We start from the raw sequence: 12,742 nt of genomic DNA, 5'->3' as shown, positions 1-12,742 counted from the left end.
ATTATTTTCACCTGATTCATGATGGCATGTTTCAATGTTTAAAGTTGTTTATTAAACTTTATTTTCTTTATAAATGAATAAACAATGTAACGATTAATAATGTCCTTATTAGTGCAGAGAGCCAGGCCTTTAAAAAATTGGTCTTAACAAATTATTACTTTACAAATTTGTCCCCTTTTTTTTAAAACAGTGCTCCCTCCCCACGTTGCCACATGCATACACATACATAGAATAACCTGCGATTCAACAATGTATTATCCAAAGAGGAGTTTCAGCATTAGCTGTTCCAGCCATGCTGATAAATCCGATAAAGCGGGGAAAGGGTTGGCACAGCTAATGCTTGAAAAGCAGCATTAATATAACAATCGACTACTAGAATTGGTGTAACCACTTATTTTTCACATTCTGTCAAGCAATTATGAAATTGTATTGTGATAAAGCTCTAATTTGGAAATTGTGTCTGTATGCTTTTTCTTGAAAGTCTCTTCCTGCTGTGCGTGACCTTCTAGGTGTGATGTGATGCACAGCATGGTGTTTAGCATGAAGACGTGGGCTGATTCATAGAGGGCCTCTTGCATAAATTAGTCACTCTCTCTCCCTGTCAGTGTGTGTTTTTTCTTCTTCTACAGGGTTAAACATACTGGAACTGGTGTGTGTGTGTGTGTGTGTGTGTGTGTGTGTGTGTGTGTGTGTGTGTGTGTGTGTGTGTGTGTGTGTGTGTGTGTGTGTGTGTGTGTGTGTGTGTGTGTGTGTGTGTGTGTGTGTGTGTGTGAGTGTGGTTGGTTGGTTGTTTGGTTGTTACACAGCAGCAGTGAGAAGAAGGTGCTCTGGGTCACAGTGGCAGAGTGGAGGAGCAAGATGAGAAAGCAGTAAATAGGGTCAGGGTGACAGCAGAGGAGATTCAGCTAAGGACAGTAGTGACACAAAGCTTTTTGTTTGACAAACTGGTGTAAATGGGACCTCGGCTGAATGTGGTGTTGTCTCCTGTGATGTAAAGTGCCGTAAAAGTAAATGTATAGTACAGGCCAAAAGTTTGGACACACCTTCTCATTCAATGTGTTTCTTTATTTTCATGACTATTTACATTGTAGATTCTCACTGAAGGCAACAAAACTATGAATGAACACATATGGAATTATGTACTTAACAAAAAAAGTGTGAAATAACTGAAAACATGTCTTATATTTTTGATTCCTAAAAGTATTTACCCTTTGCTTTTTTTGATAACTCTGCAAACCCTTGGTGTTCTCTCTATGAGCTTCATGAGGTAGTCACCTGAAATGGTTTTCACTTCACAGGTGTGCCTTGTCAGGGTTAATTAGTGGAATTGTTTCCCTTATTAATAAAAAAGCAAAGGGTGGCTACTTTGAAGAATCTAAAATATAAGACATGTTTTCAGTTATTTCACACTTTTTTGTTAAGTGCATAATTCCATATGTGTTCATTCATAGTTTTGATGCCTTCAGGGGGGATCAACAATGTAAATAGTCATGAAAATAAAAGGAAACACATTTGAATGAGAAGGTGTGTCCAAACTTTTGGCCTGTACTGTAGTTTTACATCAAAGTTGAATTTGTATTGTTGCTGTTCTCCTTTTTTCACTCTCCTTCTCTCAGCTATGAAAATGTTTTCCAGTGGAACAAACAGAAGCATCCTGCCTGAGCTACATCTTCATCCATGGATACAGTTAAATGGTGGCTGTCACTGCAGACAGATATACAGACTTGGCTGCAGCATCAGCAGCTTAGATTTTGATGAATCATGTCTTTGTCTTTTCTCTACTAGGTCGAGGATCTGATATGGGGTGGCTGTTCAGTGGTAGAGTGGTTGCCTGCCAATCGGAAGTTTGGCGGTTTGATCCCTGGCCCTGCAGTCCCATGTTGAAGTGTCCGTGGGTGAGACACTGAACCCAGAGTTGAATGGTTCCTATACTATGTAAAAGCTCTTTGAGTAGTTGTTAAGACTAGAAAAACACTATATAAAAACAGTCCATTTACATATTATTAAGAGTACACCATTAAAGCTTTAAAACTGTTTTTTTTCTCCTTTTTATTGGTCTTTAACATGTACTGAAAAATAAACAATAATGAATCATTTTAGGGCTGCTACAGTGAAGCAAGGTGATGCCTTGAAGTGCACATGTGCATATGTCATCCTATTTCCAAGTGTGTTTGCTTCTTGTGAACTGCAATTGTTGGTGCATTTGGGTAATTTTATTAGATTTCTTTAATATATATATATATATATATATATATATATATATATATATATATATATATATATACATACATATATCTTGCAGAGCACTGAGAAAATAAAGAGAAGATTATGAATAATTAACAATGAAAAATGTTCCATTAAAAGTTAAGTCTTGCATTCAAATGGTAAATATAGGTATAAAGAATATATTTAAAGGACCATACCAGTCGTTTTGTAGGATTTAGCTCTGAATTGTATAGGGTATACTTTACATTTCAGTTAACCACTTTGCTTTGTTTGACTAATTTGAATGCATATTTTTACACTGCCAGGTATCCACTGGTCTCCAGTAATGTATTTAATAAAATCTATTTGCAGAAAAAATAAAGAAATTGTGTAATCCATTTTAGTGAACATCAAGTTTTCCTTAATCTATGTCAAACGTACCTTATTGTTGAGAGGTAACGCAGTGCAGACCCTTCAAACCAATCTGCCAAACCTTATGGAATTAATATAAACCAATGGGTGGAGGAATAATAACTACAATGTTTCAGCATCAAAAATAACAAGATACAAAAATAAATACTTTTCAGTACTTCAACTGTAAATGTAAAAAAATGATTTTTAACAAATAAAACTGAGTGACAGCATGACTTCACCACATCACTTGACAGATCGTTTATGGTCTCCACCCACTAAACGTCACATCTCTGTTGCTCAGCTGTCAAAGTAAATTGCGCCTGACTTTCACTTTGTTGAATCTTACAGACGGGCAACAGTATCGCACTTACTACAGCACCTGAAGGCAGCAGTAGTTCCTAAAATCAGTGCGCAGGTGGAAAAAAGACCGCGGAATTACATTACATCTTAGCCTTTGCCTTTGGTCTGGCATGTCAGATTGCTGAGTACTTTTTTTTTATCTTCAACTTTGAGGAGATTCAGCAGAGTTTTTCTTTTTTGATTTATTTTTTTGGATCCCGTAGTGAGTACCCCGGTGTCACGCATGGCTCCCCGGGCGGTCTGGCTCCTGGTCGCGCTTTCCGGTGTCCTGCATGTGCGCTCCTGCTGGGCTTATACCTGTCCGGCCATCTGCCGCTGCAGCGCCGACACCTTTCAGTGCAGCAGAGACACTCAGCTGGCCTCTCGGGCCAGGGTAACACCCGTGCTTCGACTGTAAGTAACCCAACTAACTCCAGCTTCAGTGTTGATAGTTCAGTCTAAACCTCTGTAAGAGAGTCTGTGGCACTTTATACAGAGCCCATCACTGCCCTTGTGCTATTTTTTCATCTTTCGTTATAGGACTTTGTGTGTCTGGCTTCTCACTAACTTTTAGTCATTTTTATTTCCCTTAGCTACAGCCACTGTAATATTCCTATGGGGCATTTGGCTAAACGTAGCCTATTATTTTATCATGAATGTCATTTTGAAAGAAAACTCTGTTTTCTATTTGCTTCTTTACTTGTGGATTTAACAACTTTACGTATGAATCTTACAGAAGGCTCAGTCATCTGCCCTTGAAAGAAGTCCCCACTCATGCCTTCAAGGACCTGATCAACATTACAGTAATGTAAGTCCCTTGTTTTTTCTAAGGCTGTGTTTTTGTTGGGTGAAGAAATATAGGGTAGGGGAATTAAAGCTGCATGTGGAGACACTACTGCTGATAGACACTTTGGCCTTGATGAAACATACAAGAAAAGAAGTATGCTGACTATTGAAACGTTAAAGTGCTCATATTATGCTCATCTTCAGGTTCATAATTGTATTTAGAGGTTGTACCAGAATAGGTTTACATGGTTTAATTTTCAAAAAACACCATATTTTTGTCATACTGCACATTGCTGCAGCTCCTCTTTTCACCCTGTATATTGAGCTCTCTGTTTTAACTACAGAGTGAGGCATCTCACTACTGTTCCATCTTTGTTGGGAGTCGCACATGCGCAGTAGCTAGGTGAGGACAACCAGCCAGTCAGAAGCAGAGTATGAGCACTAGCACATTGTCGAGCATTATAACATGTGTTACAAAGTTATGCACGTTTGTCACGGAAGTAAAGGCTGGTCTACAATAGAGCTGTTTGGAGGAGTTTGTGAACAGTGTTGACTTTGGGCTTTTTTACTTTGTAAACCTATAACATGCACGATAAAGATATATAACACAATAAAGGTAAATTCAAACTGAAATACAATTGACTGACCCTGAATAAGAATGGGCTCTTCGCCAGACTGACTTGCAGAGCAAATCTCAAATTTCCCGGAAAGGGTTTACCCAGGCTATCCATTTTGACTAGAAAACAAAATATAACTACTGAAGATAGGCTAATGTATTTATTATTATATGCATTTATTTCTAGAGGACACATACACACATTCACCTTTTTTAATTTATTTTATTTTTTTACTTAACCTTTATTTAACCAGGCAGGCCGTTGAGAATAGGTTCTCTTTTGCAACGACGCCCTGGCCAAGAAAAGCATAAGCGTGCAAGACAACATAGAGTTTCACATACAAGAAAATACAAGAAAACAGAATACAATAGGCTACATGAAGTGCAGATTAGGTAGGCATTACAAAGGAGGTGCAAGTAAGTTGGAGGATATGCGAAAGTGATAAGGTAATAACAACATAATATACATGAATAGACAGTCTATAACACTGCTGAGATGAAGTGAAGAGTCAATATACAGTTAGTGCAAATAGTGGTCTAGGTGCTTATGTAGATCAGGAATAACACAATATGCATGAATAGACAGACTGTATTAATGTTGAAAGAGCCAATGTAAATATGAATTGACATACTATCTAAAATGCTGAAATGTGGTAAAGACTCGATATACAGTTAGTGCAGAAGCATCTGTGAAATTTTGCAATTGGGCATGACAAGGATAACAAACAGACGTGATTTGAAGGCAGTTAGTGGGATAAGGGCTTTGAGTTTCAGGGTTTTTTGTAGTTCGTTCCAGTCATTCGCAGCTGAGAAATGGAAGGAGTGGAGGTCAAAGGAGGTGTGGGCTTTTGGGTTGACCAAGGAGATATAACTGCTTGAGCCAAGGCTGCCGGTGGGTGAGACTATTGTGACCAGTGAGCTTAGGTACACCGGGGCTTTGCCTAGTAAGGACTTGTTAATAAGTTGGTACCAGTGAGTCAAGCGTTGAGTGTGTAACGAGGGCCAGCCAATTAAAGCTTTGAGGTTGCAGTGGTGGGTGTTAAAACGGACTCTGGTCACAAATGTATGGCACTGTGATAAAGAACATCCAGTTTTTTCAGGAGAGAGTTTGAGGCAGTTCTGTAAATGACGTCACTGAAATCGAGGATTGGTAAAATTGTCATGTTGCGGAACAGAAAACCAATCCTGGATTTAACTTTAGATTGAAGGTGGTTTATTTGTTGCTTGAAGGAGAGGGAGCTGTCTAACCAGACACCTATGTATTTGTACACCGCCACATTATCTAATTCCAACCCATATAGCGTGGTAATACTAATTTGGATAGGTAGGGGTAGGCAGCGGTCGATTGAAAAGCATGAACTTGGTTTTGCCAGGGTTTAGTAGTAATTGGAGGTTTCTGAAGGAGTGCTGGATGGCATTGAAGCTCTCCTGAAGGTTTGATAGCACAGTATCCAAAGAAGGGCCAGATGTATACAGGATGGTGTCGTCTGCATAGAGGTGGGTTTGAAGAGCGACATCATCGATGTATATGGAGAAAAGAGTCGGCCCGAGAATCGAACCTTGTGGCACCCCCATAGTGACCAGGTCCAGACAGCATGGCTTCAGATTTAACGCACTGGATCCTATCAGAAAAATAGTTGTTGAACCACGTGAGGCTGTCATGAGAGAACCCAAGGTTGGCAGGGGCAGCCAGATATTTGCGAGCCAGGACAGACAGCTGTTGATGGTAGGGCTGTGTATTGGCAAGAATCTGGAGATACGATATGTATCACGATACATGGGTCACGATTCAATATATTGCAATATATTGCGATACTGTGCGTAAGGTGATATAGACAGATAAGTATAATTTTAGAAAAACTAATATCTAAAAAAAAAGACGATGATGTTTATAAAAGTCAAAGAAGATTACTTTAGGTAAACAATACAGTACACAGAAAATCAAACTGCCAGTTTGGAATTGTGTGCGTGTGTGTGTGTGTGTGTAAGCTTTTACCTGCATGGTTCAAGGATGATTTCCAGCCTCGGAAGTTTGTCCCACTCAGATGTAGTCAACATAGTCAGCTTGTGCTTCTGTCTGCTCAGTGTAGCCTTGATAGCCTCCTGGTTCTTCAGGAGACGAGAGATCATGCCGAGTGACAAGTTCCATCATGTGGGAACATCCTGAATCAGACTTTCTGTCAGTTGCCCAAGTTGATTTTGCTGCTGGTGGAGCTCCTCTGTATTGGCAGGGCTATGTTTAAAATGTCCCACTATCTTACAACACTTTGCCAATGTGTCACAAAATCCACTGTCTGCGAGGCAAACAGTGATGCTTCTTTATAACATATGAGCAACACAAGGCATGTGCTCATATGGAAGCTTTCTCGCCGCAGCAATCATGTTTCGGGCGCTGTCTGTGCCGAGTGTGGTGATCTTTGGTTGAACGTCCTAAATATGCTTTTAAACGAAAGTTTGACTCGGGTACATTCACAAAAAGACCCTAGGTTGCATTTTGGCGAGAGTTACGCTTTAAGGGAGAAACCTTGGACAGACCCAGGCTCTTGGTAGGCGGTGTCTGACGGTGGCGGTTGGGGGTGTGATGAACAGTGGCAATAATAGTCACAATAAAGATAATGGAACAGTGACTAGAAATAGTAGTTGTAGTAATTCATGGCATAGCAGGGCACAGCAGAGCATAGCAGGGCGTAGCATAACGTAGCAGGGCACTGCAGGGCACTACAGAGCGTAGTAGGGTGTAACAGGGCATAGCAGGGCGCACAGCAGGACCGTGGCGACAGCTGCAACCATGATTTAGGTGCCACCCTAATCCAAGGAAACATAGTGGGCGAAAAAAAACACAAGTTCCCCAGAGATAGGTTAGTAACAAGCATTTCTGGGACATGGATGCACACAGATGGAAAGAGAAAGGAGAGAGAAGCTCAGTGTGTCAAAGGAAGTCCCCCGGCAGTCTAAAACTTTAACAGCATAATTAAGAGAGACAGGGTAAGAAGAGGAGCCTGGTTGGGCTAGAACTCTCCCCCGCCAGATCGAACTGTACTGGCCTGCCTCCCTCTACTTTGATTATATCATTGATTATATGGTAGATGAATCTGACGACTATGAAAAGAAGCAGAGAAGAAAAAGGGTGCCGCGTCTGCAGACACACACCCTCCCCCGCCAGTCTGGCTGAATGCTGCAACCCCTCACTCCCTACCTATAAGTTGTATCGAAGAGGAGAGTTTTAAGTTTACTCTTAAATGTGGTGATGATAACTATTACATCAGATATTTACCAGATGTACAGTAAAAGTGACAGAGGAAGAGGTGAACATTTGTTTATGACTCATTATTTCTATGCATATTTACTTTGAGGTGTCGCTCTGCAGTTTACCTATGCTGTGATCAAGGAAGGCGCCGACTAAGTCAGTTTCCATCTAATAGCGGTACATCTTATTCTGTATTAGCAGCTTTTAGGAATTTGTCCCATTCAGTAATCAGAAAAAAAGAGTTTAACACTGTAGATTAGTGTAAGAGCTGCTCCTAAATAAGATTGTTTTGTCATGCTATCTGTTGATTGTCATGTGATTGTTGATTATGTGTCTCTATGTAGTGCAGGCTGTTTCTGTCTGCTTATTTTTCACTGCTTTTTGTCGCTGATTGTATATTTGAAGTTTGTTTTATTTTATTTTAATTTTTGGGGGGGCATTTCTGCCTTTATTAGAGAGGAAAGCTGAGATATGAAAGGGGAAAGAGAGGGAGGGAAGACATGCAGGAAAACCGTCACTGGTCGGACTCAAACCCTGGACCTTCTGCGTTGAGGAATAAACCTCTGCATATGTGCGCCCGTTATACCAACTGAGCTACTGAACTAACCCCAACCAATCGAGCTGCTTCGTAGGGCGGGTCTTGACGTGGCCATAGTGGGATTCTTAATTTTGCGCCCAGGAACTAAAGAGATGAAATTTAGGCTAACTTGGCTGGCTAACTCTGGCATATTTTCAGAAATGTTATTAATATGCATTGTCCCTGTCAAATAAAGTAATAATTTCAACTAAAATAAACTAGATGTGATTATTATATAATTATTGTTATGTATGCTTGTTATTCCAACAAAAAGGTGAAAGGTGAATGATCCATGCATCAGAAGGAAAATTATGGATATCCTTTGTTAAACAAGGTTTATTTGAAAGAAGAAAGCTATAAAAGATATCCCACTGCTGTGACACAGCGAAGGCCACGCAAAAGCTAGATAGGCTTCAAAAAGTTTAAACCTTTCATAACCATCTGACTTGAAAGTCAAATGTTGGACCTTTTCATTGAATAAGAAGGCACACAAGACAGCAATATGTAGTGTTTGGTACAATTTTCAGCAAAATCCAATTGCAATATAATGCTCAAATCAAAGTCAAATCATAACATCTTTGCTGATTAATTAGGTCTAATCTGTATCATGTTTACAGCTACTAAATACAGTCCTGAAGCCACCACATTATCCTGAATGGGTTTCACCATTTAATTAACATATTACTAACAGTTTGATGAGTAGATAACGTGTGTTTGCCTGTGGTGAAATCATTTTGAGGCCGTTTGTGTCGAGTGTTTGACTTTGCTCGGCTCCTCAGGGACAAGTCTTATCTGTCTCAGATACAGTACTTCCATAATGTGTTCATTATGTTCAAAACTTGTCTCTAGTTTAAAGCGATAAAAAACATTCAGGTTTAAATGAGGTTACAGTCCTAAAGCTGTGACCCTTTGTCTTTTCAGCCCATTAACCAGTAACACCTGTGACAAGGTAGAATGACACGAGATTGTGTGGTTTGTCACTGGTGACGCAAACTAGAAATCACTTTATGTAGATGTGAAAAAGCTTTTAATGAGCTGTGAGTGGTAATTGTGATACTACACTTAATGCAATCAGAGGAGGGCATAAAATAAATGTGTTTGAGATGGAAGCAGAGTGATGCCTAAGAAAAGTGTTGGGTGATTACAGTAAAGTGGGAGTCTAAAACACAATGATTACAAAAAGAAGATGTAGAGCGGCTCGGAGAGGGAAGTCAGCCATGCCTCCATCAGAAAACACAGCGTTCAAGGACGAATCAAGAAGTCTTGTTGACTTTGTTCGTCTCTGAATGTCTTTGTTTAGTCCTCCTTTTGAAACATCTTCACTTAGTCTTCCTGGCCCAGATGCATCCCTGATACATTTGGAGCTTTTCCAAACATGAGGTGAAGCATGTGCGTGTTGTCGCCCTAGAAGTGTGAATTGTTGGTGGTGGTATTTTAATATTTCCCTCATGGCTTGTATCCTAATATCAATCATCTCTGTCCTATTTCTAAAAGAAGTGCATTAAAAAGTGAGTAAGGAAAGAAAGTCTTGGGTTGCTCTTGATATTTGTTTGGCTAAACAGGCTCTTGTTAATCTGTTGATTGATGTGAATCCATGCCTGTGCCTCAGAGAGATCTCCCAGAGCAACTGCATCGCACGAATAAAGAGACATGCCTTCCTCTCCCTCCACAACCTGGCTGAAATGTAAGTGGCACTTTATGTTCCGTAAAACGTCAAATTCAAGCTGCATGATGAAAGCAATTATTCATTTGAACAGCTGGTATGTGTTTTCCATTGCATTTAAGTTTCACAGGATTAGTCTCTAAATTACAAAGCGCCATGTTTAATCCTTGACTTTCAGAGCGGCAGATGTATGAACGGGCTTTTTTGTGTTTGTTTGTTGACAGCCCACTGACAGCTATATTGTAATTACTGATGCTTTTCGTCATTTTTATTTTCGCAGTTCAGTGCAAAATATCAACAGTCTAAGGGTTATTGAAAAAGGGGCCTTCACTGACCTGCCCAAGCTGGGATATTTGTAAGTCATGCTTTATATTATCATTATTCACTTATTCAAACCCCACTGACCAGCAGGTGAGTAAGTCATTATAATCCCCTGCTTTGCAGCCATGCCTTGTACAAACTCACATGACTTTATTTTAAATGTAGTGTATAAAGGCCTAATGGGCATTTTAAACCATCTTAGGTTATTAATGCTGTGTTATGTTCATTGGTCCATGTTTTGTTCTTGTCCGTATAAAGATAAGCATCAAATAGCCTACGTAGAAAGGCTAAGAGAGTTGGAAAAAGCCAATACAGAACAGGTATGACATGTCAGACAGTGTGGAATGAGATATTGTATGAACAGGGAAATAAAATGGGGGAAAGTGGATGTTAAGGGGTTTTAAAGGGGCCATGTCATCTTGAGTTTGACTTTCAAATATTTAAATATTTTAAAATAATGGGAGATGCTGTTGGAAAGCTGTTGAGTTGCAATGTGGGAATGGTAGGATCCAGCTTATCATCAATCTGGAGATATTTTGATTTATCTAGCATTATTTCTGCAAGTTAAATGTGACGAAAGATGAGGTCACAAGCGAACAGTGACATGATGTGATAAATCACATTTAACCTGAACTGGAAATGTATCTTACCAACCGAGACATCTGCAACCCTGTGACATTTTGCATGCACTATGAAGATTTGTTCTTATTTTTTATTTTTTTTGTATTGCAAGACGGAAGACAAAACATTAAAGGGGTGATAGAATGCAAAACCGATTTTTACCCTGTCATAGTTGAATAACTATGTGGGTAAATAAGACATACATAGAAGCTCAAAATCCCCTATGAAAATCTCATATTTTGAAACTGCTGCTGAAAACGGGCGAATCTCAACAAAGCTGGAAGTTGACGTCAACCTCCCAAGACCTGTACCTTTGTCACGCCCATGGGTGTATTAAGAGAACAGTCACGCCCAAACATTTACATAGGCTACACAACTGACCTGAGATCAGGTTGTCCTCTGAATCTAGGTCACACAGATCTTTGCTATTCCATTACAAAATTCACTTCTGAAATCTTTTTATGCGAGAAATCAACTATGTAAAGCTCAAATATGGGCCGTTTTACGAAAATGGATGGCTAATTGCAAATTTTGTCCGACTGTGTGTCGGAGTTCAGCAGCCAGTGCTGCCTGGGTTGCTGCCTTGCCACCTGGCCTGCTTTCCTTCACAGACCCCGGCCTGCTGTGAGCTTGATTGAGCTCCGTTACGGCTGGCAGCCCACAGCACTCCATACCCGTGCAAAGTCACAGTTTTTGGGGCTAATGGACTACCAAACGCCGCTGCTCTGACAGAGCTCCAGGGCCTGCAACTCTCCTCTTCCTGCTAAATGCACGGTGTGTGTGAGTGAGAGCGCGGTCAGCGAGCTTGTTACGCCAGCAATCCCTTACCACAGGTTCCAGTTAATCTTTTAATGTGTGTAATTATAATGTGTTGAGTTATTTAAACAAACGATTGGGGAAATAAACGCTTGTCCACGAGTCTCATTGATAGAGCCTGCGGCTGGATGTAGCTCTATCAATGAGAGCTAGCTAGCCTCCTCTTAGAATTCCTCTGAAATTCACAAAAATTCATTAACTTGAAATCGGACACCGTTTAGGTAGATGTTGTATAAGTGGCGTGACGAAATTCAAACTGTAAATATACTCGAATTACGCCGAAAATTTAGCTAACTATATGTGATTTGTAGCTACACATAGCTAGGATTGAAGGGACAGTCGCAGCTAACAAAACCCCTAATGTTCACAAATATTCATTAACTTGAAATCGGATACCGTTGTTAGCTTTATAAGACATTTAGGTAGATGTTGTATAAGTGGCGTGACGAAATTCAAACTGTAAATATAGCTACTCTAGTTATGCCGGCAGCTGACGGCCAGCCAAGAGTAACTGGAACTGTGGTAAGAGATTGCTGGTGTAACAAGCTCGCTGACCGCGCTCTCACTCTCACACACGGGCCATTTAGCTAGCAGTAAGACGGGAGTTGCAGGCCCTGGAGCTCTGTCAGGGCAGCGGCATTTGGTAGTCCATTAGCCAAAAAACTGTGACTTTGCACGGGTATGGAGTGCTGTGGGCTTCCAGCCGTGACGGAGCACTATCTACCTCACAGCAGGCCAGGGTCTGTGAAGGAAGGCAGGCCGGGCGACGAGGCAGCAACACAGGCAGCACCGGCCGCGAGGCAGCAACACAGGCAGCACCGGCCGCTGAACTCCGACACACAGTCTTACCAAATTTGCAATTAACCATCAATTTTTGTAAAACGGCCCATATTTGAGCTTTATATAGTTGATTTCTCGCTTAAAAAAGTCTCAGAAGTGAATTTAATAACGAAGTAGCCCGACAAACACTGTATAACTTTGCAGTGTCTGAAATATGAGACCTGCTGTCGAGTCTCACATGTGTTTCTATGTAGTTTGCTCAAACCAATCAGCGCGCAGCTCATTCTAAATATTCATGAGCATACCATATTTGGAAGAAAAGCTCTTGTTCCAAATAGAGCCATATTCACAGGGTAG

The 12,742-nt window shown here is 40.5% G+C and overlaps 1 protein-coding gene across 1 annotated transcript in view; it reads left to right on the top strand.

Annotated features, from left to right (window-relative positions):
• Nucleotides 1-2,967: 2,967 nt before the first annotated feature.
• The window catches only part of lhcgr (luteinizing hormone/choriogonadotropin receptor), a 17,154-nt gene continuing 7,379 nt past the window's right edge, over nucleotides 2,968-12,742 (top strand). Inside the window, 4 exon segments of the mRNA XM_028603735.1 lie at nucleotides 2,968-3,372; nucleotides 3,695-3,766; nucleotides 9,794-9,868; nucleotides 10,128-10,202. Of these exon segments, the coding sequence (XP_028459536.1) occupies nucleotides 3,203-3,372; nucleotides 3,695-3,766; nucleotides 9,794-9,868; nucleotides 10,128-10,202 (392 nt within the window). The 5' untranslated portion in view covers nucleotides 2,968-3,202.

This window comes from Perca flavescens, chromosome 17 (assembly GCF_004354835.1).
Source record: "Perca flavescens isolate YP-PL-M2 chromosome 17, PFLA_1.0, whole genome shotgun sequence".
Lineage (NCBI taxonomy): Eukaryota > Metazoa > Chordata > Actinopteri > Perciformes > Percidae > Perca > Perca flavescens.
The sequence above is the reverse complement of the archived record's forward strand: the minus strand, read 5'-3'. Positions and strand labels throughout refer to the sequence as shown.